Consider the following 24,263-nt stretch of genomic DNA (forward strand, 5'->3'; position numbering starts at 1 on the left):
GGCCTTAAACTATCATGGCGGCTGCCACACCCATCATGGCGGCCTTAACCCAACATGGCGGCCGCCACACCCATCATGGCGGCCTTAACCCAACATGGCGGCCGCCACACCCATCATGGCGGCCTTAACCCAACATGGCGGCTTCCACACCCATCATGGCGGCCTTAACCCAACATGGCGGCTTCCACACCCATCATGGCGGCCTTAACCCAACATGGCGGCTTCCACACCCATCATGGCGGCCTTAAACCATCATGGCGGCCTCCACACCCATCATGGCGTCAATCCCTGGACACTGAAGAAGCACTCAGGGTCAATGTGGGGTCAGCGCCTTTTATTGGGGACAAAAAGTGACCCGTGGGGACAAAGTGACCCCCGGGGCCGAACTGACCCCTGGGGCCATGGCTCTGTCCGGCCACTGCCCATCGTGGGAGCTCCAGGACATGGCGGGGCCTCCATGGGGCACAGCCAGGGATCATCCCTGTCCCTGTCCTGTGTCCGTGTCCCCTGTCCCCTGTCCTGTGTCCGTGTCCGTGTCCTTTCTCCCTTATCCCATGTCCTGAGTGCATCACGTGACCATCCCGAGTCCACCCTGTGTCCACCCTGGATGTCCCTTGGGTGGATCTGGGTGTCCGTGGTCTGTCCCTGTCCCTGTCCCTGTCCCTGTCCCTGTCCCTCTGTGTCCATCTTGGGTCCATCTCTGTGTCCATTTGTCCATGTCCTGTGTCCATCCTGTGTCCATACCCCGTGTCCATTTGTCCATCCCCACGTCCACCCCCGTGTCCATCCCCGTGTCCATCCCGTGTCCATTTCTCCATGTCCCGTGTCCATTCGTCCATCCCGTGTCCACCCCTGTGTCCATTTGTCCACCCCACATCCATCCCCATGTCCATTTGTCCATCCCCGTGTCCATCCCGTGTCCATCCCCGTGTCTGTGCCGTGTCCATCTGTCTGTGCCGTGTCCATCCCTGTGTCCATCCCGTGTCCATTTCTCCATGTCCCGTGTCCATTTGTCCATCCCGTGTCCACCCCTGTGTCCATTTGTCCATCCCACATCCATCCCCATGTCCATTTGTCCATCCCCACATCCATCCCCATGTCCATTTGTCCATCCCCGTGTCCATCCCGTGTCCATCCCCGTGTCCGTGCTGTGTCCATCTGTCCATGCCATGTCTGTCTGTCCGTGGGTGTCCATCAGACGGGTCTGGGTGCAGTGCTGTCTCTGTCTCTCCCGTGTCCATCTGTCCATTCGTGCCGTGTCCGTCTCTCCAGCCGTGTCCGTCTGTCCACGCCGTGTCCGTCTCTCCAGCCGTGTCCGTCTGTCCATGCCGTGTCTGTCTGTCCAGCCGTGTCCGTCTGTCCATGCCGTGTCCGTCAGGCGGGCCCGGGCGCGGCGCCGTCCCCGTCCCTGTCCGTGGGTCCGGCCGCCCACTGTGGCCGCAGGATGGTCCCGGTGTGGCCCTCGCGGGCCTGCGGCCGCTGCTCCCGGGGGATTCGCACGGCCCGGAACCGCGGCACGGCCGGGGGCGGGGCCGCCGCCGCCCGCCGGAAAAATCCCAGCTGGGGGAGACAGGGCACGCAGATATCGCGACATGGCAGCGGCCAGCGCGGGGTATATCGCGATATGGCATCAGACAGCGGGATATATCGTGATATGCCATCAGACAGAGGGATATATCGCGATATGGCACCAGACAGAGTGAGATATCACGATATGGCACCGGACAGCGGGATATATCGTGATATGGCACCAGACAGAGTGAGATATCGTGATATGGCACCAGACAGAGTGAGATATCGCGATATGGCACCGGACACAGTGAGATATCGCAACATGGCACTGGACACAGTGAGATATCACGATATGACACTGGACACAGTGAGATATCGCAATACAGCACCAGGCAGTGTGGGGTATATCACGACACGGCACCAGAGAGCATGAGATATCGTGCCATGGCACTGGACAGCAAGGGAGATATCGCGATATGGCACTGGAGAGCACAGGACATCGCGATATGGCGCCAGAGGGCATGGGATATATCGTGATATGGCACCAGAGAGTGGAGAATATATTGTGATATGGCACCAGACAGTGTGAGATATCACGATATGGCAGTGGACAGCAAGGGGTATATCGTGATATGCCGCACTGTGTCGTGCCCTATCGCGATGTGCTGAGCTCTGTGGTGCCATATCGCGATATGACGCACTCTATGGTGCCATATCGTGATATGCCGTGCCGTATGGTGCCATATCGCGATATGCCGTGCCGTATGGTGCCATATCGCGATAGCAGGGGGGTCCCTCACCTTCCAGAGCCCCAGCACGAGCAGCGCCAGCAGCAGCAGCCCCAGCAGCACCGCCAGGGGCAGCACCCACCAGGGGACGGCGGTGACGGCCACGCCCGGGTCCAGGTGCAGGGACACCGACATCTGCGGGGTCACAGGGGTCACCCAGGGGTCATTGGGGTCACCCAGGGGACACTGGGGTCACGGGGATCAATGGGGCCATGGGGACATCAAGGGGGACTGGAGGGGCTTGGGGACAGTGGGGGACATCGGGGCTGGGGGCGCTGGGGGGATCCTGGGGAGGTTCTGGGGGGTCTGGGGGTGTCCAGGGGGTCCCAGGGGTATCTGGGGGTGTCTGGGGATGTCCAGAGGTGTCCTAAGGTGTCCCCAGGGGTGTCCGAGGGTCACCAGAGGTGTCCCCAGAGGTGTCCCCAGAGGTGTCCCCAGGTGTTCCTGAAGGTGTCCCCAGGGGTGTTCGAGGGTCCCCAGGTGTCCCCAGGGGTGTTCCCAGGAGTGTCTGAGGGTCCCCAGAGGTGTCCCCAAGTGTCCCCAGGGGTGTCCCCAGGTGTCCCCGGGTGTGTCCCCACCTGTGCCACCGCGTCCCTGATGACGACGTTGCCGCGGGGGGAGGAGACCGAGACCCCGGCGCGCACGATCAGCTCCAGGTTCTCCACGTCCAGGAACTCCTGGGATGGGATTTGGGGGATTTGGGATTTGGGATTGGGGAATTGGGGGATTGGGGATTTGGGGATTGGGGATTTGGGGATTTGGGGATTGGGGATTTGGGGATTGGGGATTGGGGATTTGGGGATTTGGGGATTTGGGAATTGGCAAATTAGGGATTTGGGGAATTGGGGATTTGGCGTTTTGGGGATTTGGGGATTGGGGATTGGGGATTGGGGGATTTGGGGAATTGGGGATTTGGGGAATTGGGGATTGGGGATTGGGGATTTGGGGATTTGGGGAATTGGGGATTGGGGAATTGGGGATTGGGGATTTGGGGAATTGGGGAATTGGGATTTGGGGATTGGGGAATTGGGGAATTGGGGAAGCGGGGAATTGGGGAATCAGGGATTTGGGGAATTGGGGAATTGGGGAATTGGGGATTTGGGAATTTGGGAATTTGGGAATTTGGGGAATTGGGGAATTGGGGAAGCGGGGAATTGGGGAATCAGGGATTTGGGAATTGGGGAATTGGGGAATTGGGGATTGGGGATTTGGGGAATTGGGGATTTGGGGATTGGGGATTTGGGGATTTGGGATTTGGGGATTTGGGGATTTGGGGAATTGGGAATTGGGGATTGGGGATTTGGGTAATTGGGGAATTTGGGTATTTGGGGATTTGGGGAATTGGGGAATCGGGGAACTGGGTAATTGGGGATTTGGGGTATTGGGGAATTGGGGATTTGGGGAATTGGGGAATTGGGGAATTGGGGAATTGGGGAATTGGGGTTTGGGGATTTGGGGATTTGGGGATGGGTCCAGGCCGGGCTGAGCCCCCTCCCCACCCACCCCGGGGGTCTCTCGCTGACCTCCAGGAAGGTCCCGTTCCAGAGGCGGCCCCGCGCCCGCAGCTCCGAGCGCTCCAGCGACGGCAGCGGGCACCGGAACGGGCGGCAGCGCGCCGTGCCCCGGGCACAGTCCTGGGACAGCCAGGGACAGTGAGGGAACAGCCAGGGGACAGTGAGGGGACAGTGAGGGGACAGCGTGGGGACACCCCAGGGGTGTGGGGACATCCCAGGAACAGGGGGACATCCCAGGGATTGGGGGACATCCCAGAACAGGGGGACATCCCGGAGATTGGGGGACACCGGAACGGGCGGCAGCCCTGGGCACAGTCTTGGGACAGTGAGGGGACAGCGTGGGGACACCCCGGGGGTGTGGGGACAGTGTGGGGACATCCCAGGGATGGCGGGGGGGACACCCCGGGAGTGGGGACACTGGGAGTGGGGGGACACCAGAACAGGGCAGGACAGAGCAGGGGGACACCAGGAATGGAGTGACCGCAGGAATGGGGACACCCCGGGAATGGGGACACCCAGGGAATGGGGACACCAGGAATGGAGTGACCCCGGGAATGGGGACACCCCGGGAATGGGGACACCCAGGGAATGGGGACAGCCCGGGAATGGGGACACTGGGAGTGGGGGGGACACCAGAACAGGGCAGGACAGAGCAGGGGGGACCTTGGGAATGGGGACACCCCGGGAATGGGGACACCAGGAATGGAGTGACCCTGGGAATGGGGACACCCCGGGAATGGGGACAGCCCGGGAATGGGGACAGCCCAAAATGGGGCACAGGGACCACAGGGGGATCCTGGGAACAGAGGCCCCCCCCAAAGGAGGAGGACCCCAAACCCCATAGGCAGGGCCCCCCAACCCCAAACACCCCCCGCCCTCACCAGGGTCACGTTCCTCCTCTTCCTCCCCGCGGGCACCCACCACGAGCGGGCCGGGGGCTCCTCAGGGGGGCCCTCCCGGCCTGGTGACTCCTGGGGGGGCAAAGATGGGGTGGGACAGGGACCCCTGGGCACCCCTGGGCACCCCTGGGCACCTCTGGCCACCCCAGGACACCCCAGGACACCCCCAGGACATCTCTGGACACCTCTGGCCACCCCTGGACATCCCTTGGACACCTCTGGACACCCCTGGACACCCTTGGACACCTTTAGTCACCCCTGGCCACCCCTGGTCACCCCCTGGCCACCTTTTGCCACCCCCTGGGCACTCCTGGACACCTTTGGCCACCCCAGGACATCTCTGGACACCCCAGGACACCCCCAGGACATCTCTGGACATCCCTTGGACATCTCTGGACACCCCTGGACACTGCCTGGGCACCCCAGGACACCCCAGAACATCCCCAGGACACCTCTGGCCACCCCTGGACACCCCCTGGACACCCCAGGACACCTTTGGCCACCCCTGGACACCCCCAGGACACCCCTGGTCACCCCTGGCCACCCCTGGACACCCCCAGGACACCTTTGGCCACCTTTGGACACCCCCTGGGCACTCCTGGACACCCCTCGTCACCCCCAGAACACCCCCAGGACACCCCGTGGCCACCCCTGGACACCTTTGGCCACCCCTGTGCCCCCTGTCCCCCCTGTCCCCCCTGTGTCCCCTGTGTCCCCCCCTGTCCCCCCTGTTCCCCCCCGTCCCCCCTGTGCCCCCTGTGCCCCCCAGGCTCACCAGGGCGAGGCGCAGGGGGTTTCCCGGGGGGCTGCAGGGCACGGGGGGGGTGCCCAGCTCCAGGCTCAGGGGGTACAGGAGCCATTTCCCATTGGGCAGCTCCAGCGGCCACTGCACGGTCAGGGCGGCCGAGCCGGGGCTCCTCAGCACCGGCCCCCGCTGCGACACCTGGGGGGGACCCCGGGGGTGACCCCACAAACAGCCAGGACCCCAGAAACAGCCAAAAACAGCCAGGAGCCCAAAAACAGCCAAAAACAGCCAGGACACCAAAAACAGCCAAAACCAGCCAGGACACCACAAACAGCCCCTGCATGGAGCCAGGACCCCAGAAACAGCCAAAAACAGCCCCGAGCCCAAAAACAGCCAAAACCAGCCAGGACCCCAAAAACAGCCAGGACCCCACAAACAGCCAGGAGCCCACAAACAGCCAGGAGCCCAAAAACAGCCAAAAACAGCCAGGACACCAAAAACAGCCAAAACCAGCCAGGACACCACAAACAGCCAAAAACAGCCAGGACACCACAAACAGCCCCTGCATGGAGCCATGAACCCAAAAACAGCCCCCAACCCCAAAAACAGCCAAAACCAGCCAGGACACCAAAAACAGCCCCTGCATGGAGCCAGGACCCCAAAAACAGCCCCGAGCCCAAAAACAGCCAAAACCAGCCAGGACCCCAAAACCAGCCAGGACCCCAAAACCAGCCAGGAGCCCACAAACAGCCAGGAGCCCACAAACAGCCAAAACCAGCCAGGACACCAAAAACAGCCCCCAGCCCTAAAAACAGCCCCTGCATGGAGCCATGACCCCAAAAACAGCCCCCAACCCCAAAAACAGCCCTGACCTTAAAAACAGCCCCGAGCCCAAAACCAGCCAGGACCCCAAAAACAGCCCCAAGCCCAAAAACAGCCCCTGCATGGAGCCATGACCCCAAAACCAGCACCCAAGCCTAAAACCAGCCCCGAGCCCAAAACCAGCCAGGACCCCAAAAACAACCCCCAACCCCAAAAATAGCCCCCAACCCCAAAAACAGCCAAAACCAGCCAGGACCCCAAAAACAGCCCCCAACCCCAAAAACAGCCCCGAGCCCAAAAATAGCCAAAACCAGCCAGGACACCAAAAACAGCCCCCAAGCCCAAAAACAGCCAAAACCAGCCAGGACCCCAAAAACAGCCCCCAACCCCAAAAACAGCCAAAACCAGCCAGGACCCCAAAAACAGCCCCCAACCCGAAAAATAGCCAAAACCCCAAAAACAGCCCCGAGCCCAAAAACATCCCCGAGCCCAAAATCAACCCCAACCCCAAAACCAGCCAAAAACAGCCAGGACCCCAAAAACAGCCCCCAACCCCAAAAACAGCCAAAACCAGCCAGGACCCTAAAAACAGCCCCCAACCCCAAAAACAGCCAAAACCAGCCAGGACCCCAAAAACAGCCCCAAGCCCAAAATCAACCCCGAGCCCAAAAACAGCCCCTGCATGGATCCATGAACCCAAAAACAGCCCCCAACCCCAAAAACAGCCCCTGCATAGAGCCATGATCCCAAAACCAGCACCCAAGCCTAAAACCAGCCCCGAGCCCAAAAACAGCCCTGTATGGAGCCATGACCCCAAAATCAACTCCCACCCCAAAATCAACCCTGAGCCCAAAATCAACCCCGACCCCAAAAACAGCCCCGAGCCCAGAAACAGCCCCAATCCCAAAACCAACCCCTGTATGGAACCTTGACCCCAAAATCAACCCTGACCCCAAAACCAACCCTTTATGGAGCCCCGACCCCATTTTGGTTTTGGGATCCTGGGGCAGTGGGGTGGTCTCCGTTTTGGGGGGTCTCTATTTTGGGGTCTCTGTTTTAGGGTCCGTTTCGGGGTCTGTAATTTGGGGTCTCCATTTTGGGGTCTCTGTTCTGGGGTCTGTAATTTGGGGTCTCCATTTTGGGGTCTCTGTTTTAGGGTCTGTAATTTTGGGGTCTCCATTTTGGGGTCTCTGTTTTAGGGTCCATTTTGGGGTCTGTAATTTGGGGTCTCTGTTTTAGGGTCCGTTTTGGGGTCCATAATTTTGGGGTCTGTAATTTTGGGGGTCTCTGTTTTAGGGTCCATTTTGGGGTCTGTAATTTTGGGGTCACCATTTTGGGGGTCTCTGTTTTAGGGTCCGTTTCGGGGTCTGTAATTTGGGGTCTCCATTTTGGGGTCTCTGTTTTAGGGTCTGTAATTTTGGGGTCTCCATTTTGGGGGTCTCTATTTTAGGGTCCATTTTGGGGTCTCTGTTTTAGGGTCCGTTTTGGGGTCCATAATTTTGGGGTCTGTAACTTTGGGGCTCTCTCACCGTGACCTCGAAGCGGACGGCGCTGCCCACCTGGCTCTCCCTCTTCACCGCGCTCTCCCCCAGCACCTGCCCCCCAAAAAACAGCCTGGGGGGCACGGCCACGCTGTGGGGACACCCCTGCTGTGAGGAGGGGGCGGTCCCGACCCCAAAACCGCCCCCGGGCACCCCAAAACCCCGACCCCACTGACCCGGTGACGGCCAGGGGCAGCTCGATGACCACGCGGGCGCGGGCGACCACCGGCTCCAGCCCCGGCTGCTCGCTGGTCCTGGGGGGGAATTTGGGCTTGGGAGGGTGAAACCCCAAAAGGAAAAACCCCAAAGGCCGTGCGGGGGGGGTGGGACCCCAAATCGCAGCCCCCCGACCCTAAATGTTGGGGGGCCGGGGGGTGAAACTGCCGGGGTTTTGTTCCCGAATCCTGCGGGGATCTGGTACCCAAATGGTGGGGTTTGATCCCAAATCCCCCGGGATTCCAGCCCCCAAACCCAGGGGTCTCTGAACCCCAAATCCTGGGGTTTGATCCCAAATCCCCTTGGGATTCCAGCCCCCAAATCCTGGGGGTCTGACCCCAAATCCCCTGGGATTCCAGCTCCCAAATCCTCCGGGATTCCAGCCCCCAAATCCTGGGGGCTCTGAACCCCAAATCCTGGGGGTCTGACCCCAAATCCCCCGGGATTCCAGCTCCCAAATCCCCTGGGATTCCAGCCCCCAAATTCCCCAGGGATTCCAGTCCCCAAATCCTGGGGGTCTGACCCCAAATCCCCCGGGATTCCAGCTCCCAAATCCTGGGGGCTCTGAACCCCAAACCCTGGGGGTCTGACCCCAAATCCCTTGGGATTCCAGCCCCCAAATCCTGGGGGTCTGACCCCAAATCCCCTGGGATTCCAGCCCCCAAATCCCCTGGGATTCCAGCTCCCAAATCCTGGGGGCTCTGAACCCCAAATCCTGGGGGTCTGACCCCAAATCCCCTGGGATTCCAGCCCCCAATCCCGGGGGTCTCCATCCCCAATCCCGGGGGTCTCCATCCCCAAACCCGGGGGTCTCCATCCCAAAACCCCCAGGGCTCCAACCCCAAATCCTGGGGGCTCCAAACCCCAAATTCCCCAGAGCTCTCACTCTCAACATCTCCGGGTTCTGGCCCCCGATCCCAGGGGTCTCCATGCCTCGATCCCGGGGGTCTCCAGCCCCACTTTGGGTGTCCCATCCCCAATCCCGGGGGTCCCATCCCCAATCCCGGGGGTCTCCATCCCCACTTTGGGGGTCTCCATCCCCAATCCCGGGGGTCTCCATCCCCACTTTGGGGGTCTCCATCCCCACTTTGGGTGTCCCATCCCCACCCCGGGTGTCCCACCCCCACCCCGGGGGTCCCCATCCCCACTTTGGGGGTCTCCATCCCCAATCCCGGGGGTCTCCATCCCCAATCCCGGGGGTCTCCATCCCCAATCCCGGCTCACGTGGACAGCTCCAGCAGCACCTCCAGCTCCGTGGTGTGGACGGAGACGCCCGAGGTGCTGAGGATGAGGAAGAAGCGCACCTGGGGAGGGGCAGGTGAGCGCTGGGGGGGGCGGGTGGGGTGGGGGAGGGTCGGGGGGGGGGGGTGGGGAGGGGTCTGCGCCCACCTGGGCCCCGCGTTTGAGGGGGTTCCCCAGCTCGCACTCCACCCTGGAGCCGTTCGCGTTGGCCAAGCACAAAACCCTGTCCTGGGGAGGGGGGGGGGACACAGGGCTGAGCCCCCCTGGGGCACCCGGGGTGACACCAGAGTGACCCCAGTGACACCAGGGTGACCCCAGAGTGACACCAGAGTGACACCAGTGACACCAGAGTGACCCAGAGTGACCCCAGAGTGACCCAGAGTGACTCCAGAGTGACCCCAGAGTCACCCCAGAGTGACCCCAGTGACCTCAGAGTGACACCAGAGTGACACCAGAGTGACACCAGAGTGACCCAGAGTGACCCCAGTGTGACACAAGAGTGACACCAGGGTGACCCCAGAGTGTCCCCAGTGACCTCAGAGTGACACCAGAGTGACCCCAGTGACCCCAACTCTGAGGGCACCCCCAGAGTGACCCCATTGTCCCTGAAGGCCCCCCAGGGTCAGCCCCAGAACTGTCCCCGTCCCCTGTGTCCCCGTCCCCTGTCCCCAGCTGTCCCCCCATCCCTGTCCCCATCCCTGTCCCTGTTCCCAGTGTCCCCAGTGTACCCCATATCCCCCGTGTCCCCTGTGTCCCCAGTGTCCCCCGTGTCCCCGTCTCACCGCGCTCTCCTCGGCCCTGATGGCAGTGTCCCCCATGTCCCCAATGTCCCCAGTGTCCCCAGTGTCCCCCATGTCCCCCCCTGTCCCCTGTGTCCCCTGTGTCCCCCATGTCCCCAGTGTCCCCAGTGTCCCCCTGTCCCCCCCTGTCCCCAATGTATTCCATGTCCCCAGTGTCCCCCAGTGTCCCCCGTGTCCCCAGTGTCCCCAGTGTCCCCCCTGTCCCCTGTGTCCCCGTCTCACCGCGCTCTCCTCGGCCCTGATGGCAGTGTCCCCCATGTCCCCCGTGTCCCCCATGTCCCCCCGTGTCCCCCCGTCCCCAGTGTCCCCCGTGTCCCCCAGTGTCCCCAGTGTCCCCAGTGTCCCCAGTGTCCCCCATGTCCCCCCTGTCCCCGTGTCCCCGTCTCACCGCGCTCTCCTCGGCCCGGATGGCAGTGTCCCCAGTGTCCCCCCTGTCCCCAGTGTCCCCCGTGTCCCCGTCTCACCGCGCTCTCCTCGGCCCTGATGGCAGTGTCCCCAGTGTCCCCCCTGTCCCCCCCTGTCCCCCCTGTCCCTGTCCCCATCTCACCGCGCTCTCCTCGGCCCGGATGGCGGCGTAGGGCAGCTCCGGGGGCAGCGATGCCACCAGCAGGGCCTGGTGGGCGTCGTCCCCGTCCCTGTGCGGCTGCGCGGGGTCCGAGGGCTCGTTGGTCACCTGCAGCTCCAGGGCCACGTCCTTCTGGTCACTGATGGCCAAGATGGCAGCGCCGTCCTCGTCCCTGCGGGCACAGCCACGCGTGACCTTTGGGGACATCCTTGGGTGCTCAGGGTGAAGGTGGCAGTGCCATGTGTGACCCTTGGGGACATCCCTGGGTGCTCAGGGTGAAGGTGGCAGTGCCATGTGTGACCCTTGGGGACATCCCCGGGCGCTCACACAGAGGTGGCAGTGCCACCTGTGACCCCTGGGGACATCCCCGGGCACTCACACAGAGGTGACAGTGCCACCTGTGACCCTTGGGGACATCCTTGGGTGCTCAGGGTGAAGGTGGCAGTGCCACCTGGGGACATCCCTGGGTACTCACACAGAGGTGGCAGTGCCACCTGTGACCCTTGGGGACATCCCCGGGTGCTCACACAGAGGTGGCAGTGCCATGTGTGACCCCTGGGGACATCCCTAGGCACTCAGGGTGAAGGTGGCAGTGCCACGTGTGACCCCTGGGGACATCCCCGGGTGCTCAGGGTGAAGGTGGCAGTGCCACGTGTGACCCCTGGGGACATCCTTGGGTACTCACACAGAGGTGGCAGTGCCACGTGTGACCCTTGGGGACATCCCCGGGTGCTCAGGGTGAAGGTGGCAGTGCCATGTGTGACCCCTGGGGACATCCCTAGGCACTCAGGGTGAAGGTGGCAGTGCCACGTGTGACCCTTGGGGACATCCCCGGGCACTCAGGGTGAAGGTGGCAGTGCCACGTGTGACCCCTGGGGACATCCCCGGGTGCTCAGGGTGAAGGTGGCAGTGCCACCTGTGACCCTTGGGGACATCCCCAGGCACTCACACAGAGGTGACAGTGCCACGTGTGACCCTTGGGGACATCCTTGGGCACTCACAGTGAGGGACATCCCCAGGCACTCATACAGAGGTGGCAGTGCCATGTGTGACCCCTGGGGACATCCCAGGGCTCTCAGGGTGAAGGTGGCAGTGCCACCCTCATCCCTGTCACTCCCTTGGGGACATCCCTGCTCCCTCAGGGTGAAGGTGGCAGTGCCACCCTCGTCCCTGTCACTCCCTTGGTGACACCCAGGGCTCTCAGGGTGAAGGTGGCAGTGCCACCCTCGTCCCTGTCACTCCCTTGGTGACATCCCCAGTCCCCTCAGGGTGAAGGTGGCAGTGCCATCCTCGTCCCTGTCACTCTCATGGTGACACCCCAGTCCCTCAGGGTGAAGGTGGCAGTGCCACCCTCGTCCCTGTCACTCCCTTGGTGACACCCAGGGCTCTCAGGGTGAAGGTGGCAGTGCCACCCTTGTCCCTGTCACTCCCTTGGGGACACCCAGGGCTCCCCAGGGCAGTGACCCCAGGGTGGCAGTGCCACCCCCCCCCCGGTGGCGCTGTCCCCTCACGTGGGCAGGGCCATGAAGTCGCTGTCCCCAAGGCGGGCGCAGAACCGCGGGCGCAGCTCCAGGTGGCTCTGGCAGATTCGGTCATCGCCGCAGCCCTGGCGCAGGAAATGCACCTGGGGGGACACAGGGACATGGGGACACTGAGGGGACACAGGGGGACACTGAGGGGACACTGAGGGGACACTGAGGGGACACTGGGGGGACACTGAGGGGACACTGAGGGGACACAGGGGGACACAGGGGACATTGAGGGGACACTGAGGGGACACTGCGGGGACACTGAGGGGACACTGCGGGGACACTGAGGGGACACTGAGGGGACACTGGGGACATTGAGGGGACACTGAGGGGACACTGAGGGGACACTGCGGGGACACTGAGGGGACACTGCAGGGACACTGAGGGGACACTGAGGGGACACTGCGGGGACACTGAGGGGACACTGAGGGGACACTGAGGGGACACAGGGGGACACTGCAGGGACACTGAGGGGACACTGAGGGGACACTGTGGGGACACTGAGGGGACACTGAGGGGACACTGCGGGGACACTGGGGGACACTGAGGGGACACTGAGGGGATACAGGGGGACACAGGGGGACACAGAGGGACACAGTGACACAGGTGGGTGACACAGAGTGACACAGGGGTGTGACACAGGGGTGGCAGTGTCACCATGTCCCCACCTCGGTGCACAGCGTGCTGGGCTGGCACAGGGGACAGGGGATGACACAGTGTGACACAGGGGTGTGACACAGTGTGACACAGGGGTGTGACACAGGTGGGTGACCCAGTAGCACAGGGTGACCCAGGGTGACACAGGGGGTGACACAGGGGTGGCAGTGTCACCGTGTCCCCACCTCGGTGCGCAGCGTGCTGGGCTGGCGCGGGCTCAGCGCGGGGCTCAGCGGGGGCAGCGCTGTCCCCCGGGCCCCCCGGTGCCACCCCCGCGGTGTCCCCGCGATGGCGAAGGACAAGGTGACAGCGATGGGGCGGAGCTTGTCCCGGATGTCGTCCTGAGGAGGAGGAGGAGGAGGAGGCTGAGGATGAGGAGGCGGCCGAGGCCAAAGCACGCACGTGCAGCCGGAAGGTGGAGGAAGAGGAGGATGAGGAGGAGGAGGAGGATGAGGATGAGGGATGAGGAGGATGAGGAGGAGGCCGAAGCACACACGTGCAGCCGGAAGGTGGAGGAGGAGGAGGATGAGGAGGAGGAGGAGGATGAGGATGAGGGATGAGGAGGATGAGGAGGAGGCCGAAGCACACACGTGCAGCCGGAAGGTGGAGGAGGAGGAGGATGAGGCTGAGGATGAGGGATGAGGAGGAGGAGGAGGAGGATGAGGGATGAGGCCGAAGCACGCACGTGCAGCCGGAAGGTGGCGGAAGAGGAGGATGAGGATGAGGATGAGGATGAGGGATGAGGAGGATGAGGAGGAGGCCGAAGCACGCACGTGCAGCCGGAAGGTGGCGGAAGAGGAGGATGAGGCTGAGGAGGATGAGGATGAGGGATGAGGAGGATGAGGATGAGGCCGAAGCACGCACGTGCAGCCGGAAGGTGGGGGAAGAGGAGGATGAGGATGAGGAGGAGGAGGATGAGGGATGAGGAGGATGAGGAGGAGGCCGAAGCACGCACGTGCAGCCGGAAGGTGGCGGAAGAGGAGGCTGAGGATGAGGATGAGGGATGAGGAGGAGGCTGAGGATGAGGATGAGGATGAGGGATGAGGCCGAAGCACGCACGTGCAGCCGGAAGGTGGCGGAAGAGGAGGATGAGGATGAGGATGAGGGATGAGGAGGAGGCTGAGGATGAGGATGAGGATGAGGATGAGGCTGAGGATGAGGATGAGGATGAGGATGAGGAGGAGGCCGAAGCACGCACGTGCAGCCGGAAGGTGGCGGAAGAAGAGGATGAGGATGAGGGATGAGGAGGATGAGGAGGAGGCCGAAGCACGCACGTGCAGCCGGAAGGTGGCGGAAGAGGAGGATGAGGATGAGGAGGAGGAGGATGAGGGATGAGGAGGATGAGGAGGAGGCCGAAGCACGCACGTGCAGCCGGAAGGTGGCGGAAGAGGAGGATGAGGATGAGGATGAGGATGAGGATGAGGATGAGGCTGAGGATGAGGATGAGGATGAGGATGAGGAGGAGGCCGAAGCACGCACGTGCAGCCGGAAGGTGGCGGAAGAGGAGGATGAGGATGAGGGATGAGGAGGATGAGGAGGAGGCCGAAGCACGCACGTGCAGCCGGAAGGTGGCGGAAGAGGAGGATGAGGATGAGGATGAGGATGAGGATGAGGGATGAGGATGAGGATGAGGATGAGGCTGAGGATGAGGATGAGGCCGAAGCACGCACGTGCAGCCGGAAGGTGGCGGGCACGCAGCGCCGCTCCCGCGGCCGGGGCAGCTCCAGGCGGGCCCGGATCCGGTGCTCGGGCTCGGCCGGGCCCCGCTCCAGGAAGGAGCCCCGGGGCTGCTGCCCCCGAAGGCGCCGCTCCGAGTCCGCCTCCAGCGCCAGCTGCAGCTCTGGGGGGCAGAGACGATTGGGGGGGCCCCAAATGATGGGGAGGGGTCCCGAGGATGGGGAGGGGGTCCCAAGGATGGGGAGGGGTCCCAAGGATGGGGAGGGGTCCCAAGGATGGGGGGCTCAAAGGATTTGGGGTCCCAACGATGGGGAGGGGTCCCAAGGATGGGGAGCTCAAAGGATTTGGGGGCCCAGAGATTTGGGGGGGTCCCAAAAGATGGGGAAGGGTCCCAAAGGATGGGGAGAGGTCCCAAGGATGGGGAGGGTCCCAAAGGATGGGGGGGCTCAAAGGATTTGGGGTCCCAAGGATGGGGAGGGGTCCCAAAGGATGGGGAAGGGTCTGAAGGATGAGGAGAGGTCCAAGGAATGAGGAGGGGCACAAAGGATTTGGGGTCCCAAAGGATTTGGGGTCCCAAAGGATGAGGAGGGTCCCAAGGATGAGGAGGGTCCCAAGGATGAGGGGCTCAAAGGATTTGGGGGCCCAGAGATTTGGGGGGGTCCCAAAAGATGGGGAGGGGTCCCAAAGGATGGGGGGGGGTGTCCCAGGAACAGGGGGGACCCCAGGGATGGGGGGGGGGACCCATGACCGGGGGGACCCCAGGGCTTTGGGGGCGTCCCTGGAATGGGGGGGATCCCCAGGGTTGGGGGTCCCTGGAACGGGGGGGGGTCCCACAGGTTTGGGGGGGTCCCTGGAACGGGGGCGTCCCCCAGGTTTGGGGGTCCCTGGAACGGGGGGGATCCCCAGGAATTGGGGGGATCCACAGGAACAGGGGGGGGTCCCCCAGGTTTGGGGGTCCCGGGGGTCGCTCACCCAGCGGGGGGGGGGCGCTGTCCCTGCCCGGGCTCTCGCTGAAGCTGAAACACGCCCGGACCTCCAGGCTGGGGGGGGGGGGGGGGACAGGGGTCACCGGGGGGGTCCCGACACCCCCAAAACGGGACAGGGACAGGGGACATGGGGGGGAGACACAGGGGGGGCACGGAATGGGACACAGGGAGGGGAGAAGGAGACACGAGGGGGGACATGGGGGGGACACGGAGGATATGGGGGGACATTGGGAGGGGAGAAGGGGACACGGGAAGGGACACGTGGGGACACGAGGGGGACAGGGGGGACATGGGGGGAACACGGGGGGGGACAGCAGAGACATGGAGGGCATCAGGGACACGGGGAGGGGCCATGGGGGAGACGCTGGGGGGACACAGAGGGGACATGGAGGGGACAAAGGGGGACACGGGGGGGACAAAAGGGGACACGGGGGACATGGAGGACACAGAAGGGGACATGGGGGACATGCATGGGGGACATGGAGGGGGAAACACGATGGGGACACGAGGGGGACATGGGGGGACGCGAGGGGGACACGGAGGGGGACATGGGGGACATGGGGGACACGGGGGAGCCAGGGAGACAAAGAGGGACACAGGGGACATGGAGTGGGGACACACGGGGGGACACGGGGGACATGGGGGACACGGAGGGGGACACGGGGGACATGGAGGACATGGCGGGGGGACAAAGGGGGACACGGGGGGACAAAGGGGGACACGGGGGACACAGAGGGCGACCCGGGGGACACAGAGGGCGACCCGGGGGACATGGAGGGGGACCCGGGGCACACGGGGGACACGGAGGGGGACACGGAGGGGGACGCATGGGGGGACACGGGGAGCGGAGAGGGGGACAATGAGGGGGACACGGGGAGGATGCGGGGGCGATACGAGAGGACACTTGAGACACGGGGGACACGGAGGGGGACACACAGAGGGACACTGTGGGGGACACGGGGGACATGGAGGGGGACACGAGGGGGGACACTGGGGAGACATGGGGGACATGGGGGACATGGAGGGGGACACGATGGGGACGCGAGGGGGACACTTGAGACACGGGGGACATGGAGGGGGGACACATGGGGGGACACTGGGGGGACACGGGGGACACGGAGGGGGACACTGGGGGGACAAAGGGGGGACACGGAGAGGGACATGGGGGACATGGAGGGGGAAACACGATGGGGACACGAGGGGACGTGAGTGGGACACTTGAGACACGGGGGACATGGAGGGAGACACTGGGGGGACGTGGAGGGGGACACGGGGGACACGGAGGGGGACCCAGGGGACATGGAGGGGGACACGGGGGAGCCGGGGGGACAAAGGGAGACACAGGGGACACGGAGGGGGACACGGGGGACATGGAGGACATGGAGGGAGACACTGGGGGGACACGGAGGACATGGCAGGGGGACAAAGGGGGACACAGGGGACATGGAGGGGGACACATGGGGGGACACGGGGGACACGGGGGGGGACAAAGGGGGACACGGGGGACACAGAGGGTGACCCGGGGGACATGGAGGGGGACCCGGGGCACACGGGGGACACGGAGGGGGACACGGAGGGGGACGCATGGGGGGACACGGGGAGCGGAGAGGGGGACAATGAGGGGGACACGGGGAGGATGCGGGGGCGATACGAGAGGGACATTTGAGACACGGGGGACACAGGGGGGGACCCGGGGCACACGGGGGGGACAAAGGGGGACACGGGGGACACAGAGGGGGACACACAGAGGGACACTGGGGGGACACGGGGGATGTGGAGGGGGACACGAGGGGGACACGGGGGACATGGAGGGGGACACGGGGCAGCTGGGGGGACAAAGGGGGACACAGGGGACATGGAGGGGGACACGGGGGGGACAAAGGGGGACACGGAGGGGGACATGGGGGACACGGCAGACATGGGGGGTGACATGGGGAAGCCGGGGGGGACAAAGGGGGACATGGGGGACATGGAGGGGGACACTGAGGGGACACGGGGGACACGGAGGGGGACACGGAGGGTGCCCCGGGTGACACGGGGGACACTGAAGGGACCCGGGGGACCCGGAGGGTGACCCGGGTGACACGGGGGACACTGAGGGCGACCCGGGGGACATGGAGGGAGACCCGGGGCACACGGGGGACACTGAGGGGACCCGGGGCACACGGGGGACACTGAAGGGACCCGGGGGACACGGAGGAGGACACGGGGGACACAGAGGGTGACCCGGGTGACACCGGGGCTGTCCCTGTCACGCACCAGACGCCGGGCCCGTCGCGGCAGTTGCTCCGCTCCAGGTCGATGAGCGGCGGCAGCACCGACACCTCCCGGGACACGTGAACCACCGGCCGCGCCCTGACGGGGCACGGGAGGGCGAAATGGGGGTCCCGGGGGGAGCCCCCCAACCCTGAGCGCACCCCAGGGACCCCCCAGGGCAGGGGGGATTCGGGGAGGGGCTCCTGGGGGGTTTGGGGGTCCCTGGGAGGGGGAATTGATGGGTGGGGGGCTCAGGGATTTGGGGAGGGCTCAGGGATTTGGGGGGGCTCAGGGATTTGGGGAGGGGGCTCAGGGATTTGGGGGGCTCAGGGATTTGGGGGGGGTTCAGGGATTTGGGGGGCTCAGGGATTTGGGGAGTTCAGGGATTTGGGGAGTTCAGGGATTTGGGGAGGGGTTCAGGGATTTGGGGGGGTCTGAGGGATTTGGGGGGGTTCAGGGATTTGGGGGGGGCTCAGGGATTTGGGAGGGGGCTCAGGGATTTGGGGAGGGGGCTCAGGGATTTGGGGGGCTCAGGGAGTTGGGGAGGGGTTCAGGGATTTGGGGGGGCTCAGGGATTTGGGGAGGGGTTCAGGGATTTGGGGAGGGCTCAGGGATTTGGGGGCTCAGGGATTTGGGGGGGTCTGAGGGATTTGGGGAGGGGGCTCAGGGATCTGGGGGATGTCCAGGAATGAGGGGGGGGCCTCTCTGGGGGTTTGGGATTGTCAGGAATTGGGGGATTTTGGGGGTCCCAGGAATTGGGGGCTGCTCCAAGGCTTTGGGATCCTCAGGAATTGGGGGATTCCGGGGGTCCCCAGGAATTGGGGGATTTTGGGGGATTCCGGGGGAGTATCCCAAGAACCGGGGGCCACTCAGGGGCTTTGGGATCCGCAGGAATTGGGGGATTCCGGGGGTCCCCAGAAATTGGGGGATTTTGGGGAATTTGGGGGTCCCAGGAACTGGGGGCTGCTCCAGGGCTTTGGGATCCTCAGGAATTGTGGGATTCTGGGGATCCTCAGGAATTGTGGGGAGGGGGTCACAGGGCAGGGGATCCTCAGGAATTGTGGGGAGGGGGGGTGTCACAGGGCGGGGGTCTCACCTGTAGAGCACCACGCTGTCCGACAGGGACCCCACCAGCAGGTCGGGGTACAGGTTCCCATCCACGTCCATTCCCCCCGAGAGCGAGTACCCAAAGGCCGAGACCCCCACGGCCTCCCCATCCAGCACCTGGGGGTGGGGGGCGGCTCTGGCTGAGCCCAGACCCCTCCCCAAACCCCCCGGGACCCCCCTGAGGACCCCCGGGCCCCCCTCACCTGCGCCGGGCGGGTGACGATGCCCAGGGCGCTGCCGTGGTAAATGAAGACTTTGCCCGCGCCGTCAAAAGGAGCCCCCACGGCCAGGTCTGCAGGGGGGAAATTTGGGTAAATTTGGGGGTTTTTGGGGCTCAGATGCCTCCCCAGGGAAGCCTTTGGGGGGGTTCATGTGGCAAAGTTTTGGGGATCCCAAAAAAAAAACCAAAAAAACCCCAAATTTCCTCGCCCCAAAAAAAGCCCGCGCCACAAATTCGGCTGCGGTTCTGCCAGGCCCTGCTCGTGGAGACCCCAAAGGCACTGAAATCCCCCCAAAAAGCCCCAAATAGCCCCAAAACCTCTCACCCTCAAACTCATTCTGGGTTTGGTCCATCCCTAGACCCCAAATCCTCCCCAAAATCCTCTCAAACTGCCCCAAATCCCCCCCAAATCCCCCCAAAATCCTCTCAAACTGCCCCAAATCCCCCCCAAAATCCTCTCAAACTGCCCCAAATCCACCCCAAATCCCCCCAAAATCCTCTCAAACTGCCCCAAATCCACCCCAAATCCTCTCAAACTGCCCCAAATCCCCCCCAAATCCCCCCCAAAATCCTCTCAAACTGCCCTAAATCCACCCCAAATCCCCCCAAAATCCTCTCAAACTGCCCCAAATCCCCCCCAAATCCCCCCCAAAATCCTCTCAAACTGCCCCAAATCCCCCCCAAATCCCCCCAAAATCCTCTCAAACTGCCCCAAATCCACCCCAAATCCTCTCAAACTGCCCCAAATCCCCCCCAAATCCCCCCCAAAATCCTCTCAAACTGCCCTAAATCCACCCCAAATCCCCCCAAAATCCTCCCAAACTGCCCCAAATCCACCCTGAACCCCCCTGCAGCCCCTCAGCCTTGAACCCGACGTGGTTTTGGTCTGGCCCTGGACCCCCAAAACCCCTGAAATCCCCCCAAAACCCCTGAAATCCCCCCCAAAACCCCCCAAATCCCCTCTACACCCCCTGAATTCCTCCAAAACCCCCCTAAATGCCCTCAAACCTCCCCGAAACCCCAAGAATTCGCCCCAAATCCACCCGAATTCCCCTCCCCAGCGCTCTCCCTCATCCCCTCACCCTCAAACCCGTCCCGGCCCAGGTCCATCCCCAGAGCCCCAAACCTCCCCAAACCTTCCCAAAACCTCCCCAAATTCCCCGAATTCCCCCCAAAACCCCCGAATTCCCCTCAAATCCCCCGAATTCCCCTCAAATCCCCCGAAATCCCCCGAATTCCCCCCAAACCCCCCGAATCCCCCCTCATCCCCTAACCCTCGAAGCCGTCCCGGTCCAGGTCCCTCCCCAGAGCCCCAAACCCCCCAAACCTTCCCAAAAACCCCCGAATTCGCCCTAAAACCCCCCGAATTCCCCTCTAACTTCTCTGAAACCCCCCAAAACCCCCCGATTTCCCCTCAAACGCCCCTCAAACGCCCCCCGAACCCCCTCCTCAGCCCCCCCCTCATCCCCTCACCCTCGAAGCCGTCCCGGTCCAGGTCCCTCCCCAGACCCCCAGACCCCCAAACCTCCCCCAAACCTCCCTAAAACCTCCCCAAAACCCCCCGAATTCCCCTCAAACCCCCCGAATTCCCCTCAACCCCCCCGAACCCCCCCGAATTCCCCCCAAAACCCCCGAATTCCCCCCAAAACCCCCACAACCCCCCGACCCCTCACCCTGGAAGCCGTCCCGGTCCAGGTCCCTCCCTAGACCCCCAAACCTCCCCAAAACCTCCCCAAATCCCCCGAATTCCTCTCTGAAACCCCCCGAAATCCCCCGAATTCCCCCCAAACCCCCCGAATCCCCCCGATCCCCTCACCCTCAAACCCGTCCCGGTCCAGGTCCCTCCCCAGACCCCCAGACCCCCAAACCTCCCCCAAACCTCCCCCAAACCTCCCTAAAACCTCCCCAAATCCCCCTGAATTCCCCTCAAACCCCCCGAATTCCCCTCAAACCCCCCGAACCCCCCCGAATTCCCCCCAAAACTCCCGAATTCCCCTCAAATCCCCCGAAATCCCCCGAATTCCCCCCAAAACCCCCGAATCCCCCCGAATCCCCTCACCCTCGAACCCGTCCGGGTCCAGGTCCCTCCCCAGAGTCCCAAACCCCCCCAAACCTTCCCAAAAACCCCCGAATTCGCCCTAAAACCCCCCGAATTCCCCTCTAACTTCTCTGAAACCCCCCAAAACCCCCCGATTTCCCCTCAAACGCCCCCCGAACCCCCTCCTCAGCCCCCCCCTCATCCCCTCACCCTCGAAGCCGTCCCGGTCCCTCCCCAGACCCCCAGACCCCCAAACCTCCCCAAAACCCCCCAAAATCCCCTCAAACGTCCCCAAACCTCCCCAAAATCCCCCGAATTCGCCCCAAAACCCCTGAATTCCCCTCAAACCTCTCTGAAGCCTCCCGAAATCCCCGGAATTCACCCCCAAATCCCCCTGAAGCCCCTCCTCAGCGCTCCCCCTCATCCCCTCACCCTCGAACCCATCCCGGTCCAGGTCCCTCCTCAGACGCCCCGAACCTCCCCAAAACCCCCCCAAATCCCCTCAAACGTCCCCAAAACCCCCCGAAATCCCTGGAATTCACCCCAAAACCCCCGAATTCCCCTCAAACCTCTCTGAAAGCCCCCGAAATTCACCCCCAAACCCCCCTGAACCCCCTCCCCAGCGCTCCCCCTCATCCCCTCACCCTCGAAGCCGTCCCGGTCCAGGTCCCTCCCCAGAGCCCCAAACCTCCCCATAACCCCCCGAATTCCCCCAAACCCCCCGAAACCCCCGAATTCCCCGAAATCCTCTCTGAAACCCCCCGAATTCCCCCCAAACCCCCCGAATCCCCCCTCATCCCCTCACCCTCGAAGCCGTCCGGGTCCAGGTCCATCCCCAGAGCCCCAAACCTCCCCATAACCCCCCGAATTCGCCCTAAAACCCCCGAATTCCTCTCTAACCTCTCTGAAACCCCCCGAAACCCCCCGAATTCACCCCAAAACCCCCGAATTCCCCTCAAACCCCCCAAATCCCCCCGATCCCTCACCCTCGAAGCCGTCCCGGCCCAGGTCCCTCCCCAGAGCCCCAAAACCCCCCAAAACCTCCCCAAATCCTCCGAATTCCTCTCAAACCTCCCTGAAACCCCCGAATTCCCCTCAAACCTCTCTGAAACCCCCCGAAATCCCCCGAATTCCCCCCAAACCCCCAAAACCCCCCCGACCCCTCACCCTGGAAGCCGTCCCGGTCCAGGTCCCTCCCCAGACCCCCAGACCCCCAAACCTTCCCAAAACCTCCCTAAAACCTCCCCAAATCCCCCGAATTCCCCTCAAACCCCCCAAAACCCCCCGAATTCCCCCAAAAACCCCCCCGACCCCTCACCCTCGAAGCCGTCCCGGCCCAGGTCCCTCCCCAGAGCCCCAAACCCCCCCAAAACCCCCGAATTCCCCCCAAACCTCCCCGAAACCCCCCGATTTCCCCCCAAAACCCCCCGAATTCCCCTCAAATCCCCCGAATTCCCCCCAAAACGCCCCGAATTCCCCCCAAACCCCCCGAATCCCCCCTCATCCCCTCACCCTCGAACCCGTCCCGCTCCAGGTCCCTCCCCAGAGCCCCAAACCTCCCCAAACCTTCCCAAAACCTCCCCAAATTCCCCGAATTCCCCCCCAAAACCCCCGAATCCCCCCCTCATCCCCTCACCCTGGAAGCCGTCCCGGTCCAGGTCCCTCCCCAGAGCCCCGAATTCCCCTCTAACCTCTCTGAAACCCCCCGAAACCCCCCGAATTCCCCCCAAATCCCCCGAATTCCCCCCAAAACCCCCCAAAACCCCCCGAATCCCCTCACCCTGGAAGCCGTCCCGGTCCAGGTCCCCGGCCGAGCAGAGCGCGGTGCCGAAGGCGGAGCCGCGGGGGCCGCTCAGGCGCTCGGGGGTGGCGCCGGCCCAGAGCCCCCCCGGGTTGAGGTAAACGTACACGGCCCCCCCCAGCTCCTCCTGCCGCTCGAAAAAATGGGGGGCGCCCACGGCCAGGTCCGTCCAGCTGGGGGGGGACACGGAGATGTCACCGCCACAACCCCCCCCACCGCGTAAAGGGAATGGATCGGCCCGGACACGGCTGGGGAGGGGGATTGGGGGGTCCTGGGGTGGGGATTTGGGGGGTTTAGGGGGTGGGGAGGGGGATTTGGGGGGTTTAGGGGGTGGGGAAGGGGATTTGGGGGGTCCGGAGGATGGGGAAGGGGATTTGGGGGGTCCTGGGGGTGGGGAAGGGGATTTGGGGGATTTAGGGGGTGGGGAAGGGGATTTGGGGGGTTCAGGGTGTGGGGAAGGGGTTTAAGGGATGGGGAAGGGGATTTGGGGGGTCCTGAGGATGGGGAAGGGGATTTGGGGGGTCCTGAGGATGGGGAAGGGGATTTGGGGGGGTTTAGAGGGTGGGGAAGGGGTTCAGGGTGTGGGGAAGGGGATTTGGGGGGTTCAGGGGGTGGGGAAGGGGATTTGGGGGGTTCTGGGGTGGGGAGGGGGATTTTTGGGGCCACAGCCACGGGGACACGGGTGACACAGGTGACACAGGTGACATGGGTGACACAGGTGACATGGTGACAAAGGTGACAGAGATGTCCCAGATGCCCCAGGTGTCCCCAGATACCCCAGGTGCCCCAGGTGTCCCAGGTGTCCCCAGATGTCCCAGATGTCCCAGATGCCCCAGGTGCCCCACATGCCCCAAATGCCCCAGATATCCCCAAATGCCCCAGATGCCCCAGGTGTCCCCAGGTGTCCCCAGATGCCCCAGATGCCCCAGGTGTCCCAGGTGTCCCCAGGTGTCCCCAGATGTCCCAGATGCCCCAGGTGCCCCACATGCCCCAGGTCCCCCACATGCCCCAAATGCCCCAGATATCTCCAGGTGCCCCAGATGCCCCAGATGCCCCAGATGCCCCACATGCCCCAGATGCCCCAGATGCCCCAGATGCCCCAGGTGTCCCAGGTGTCCCCGGTGTCCCCGCACCCGTCGCTGTTGAGGTCCAGCAGGGCCAGGGCGTGGCCGAAGGCGGAGCTGAGCTGGTGCCCGCCCAGCACGGCCTCGGGCACCAGGCGGTTGGCGCTGTCCGTGCGCAGGATCACAACGGCCCCGCTGTGGTTGGCCCGGGGCGCGCCCGACACAAAGCTCAGCTCGTGCGGCCGTGTCAGCCCCGGGCCCGCGGCCACCGAGAACCCTGCGGG

The 24,263-nt window shown here is 63.8% G+C and overlaps 1 protein-coding gene across 1 annotated transcript; it reads right to left on the reverse strand.

Annotated features, from left to right (window-relative positions):
• Nucleotides 1–317: 317 nt before the first annotated feature.
• ITGA7 (integrin subunit alpha 7) lies at nucleotides 318–19,142 on the reverse strand. The gene is made up of 18 exons (XM_071421099.1): nucleotides 19,060–19,142; nucleotides 18,846–18,973; nucleotides 17,753–17,848; nucleotides 15,480–15,547; nucleotides 14,501–14,670; nucleotides 13,016–13,171; nucleotides 12,156–12,268; nucleotides 10,627–10,816; nucleotides 9,427–9,507; nucleotides 9,262–9,341; nucleotides 7,998–8,075; nucleotides 7,810–7,912; nucleotides 5,489–5,656; nucleotides 4,696–4,785; nucleotides 3,824–3,934; nucleotides 2,879–2,977; nucleotides 2,313–2,435; nucleotides 318–1,560 (listed from the first exon to the last, which is right to left on the reverse strand). The coding sequence occupies exons 2-18, from the start codon at nucleotides 18,914–18,916 to the stop codon at nucleotides 1,375–1,377; spliced, it is 1,983 nt and encodes a 660-aa protein (XP_071277200.1). The 5' UTR covers nucleotides 18,917–18,973; nucleotides 19,060–19,142; the 3' UTR covers nucleotides 318–1,374.
• Nucleotides 19,143–24,263: the final 5,121 nt, after the last annotated feature.

This window comes from Agelaius tricolor, unplaced genomic scaffold (genome assembly GCF_023055355.1).
Source record: "Agelaius tricolor isolate 1412-34295 unplaced genomic scaffold, bAgeTri1.0.p SCAF_187, whole genome shotgun sequence".
In the NCBI taxonomy this organism is placed as follows: Eukaryota; Metazoa; Chordata; class Aves; order Passeriformes; family Icteridae; genus Agelaius; species Agelaius tricolor.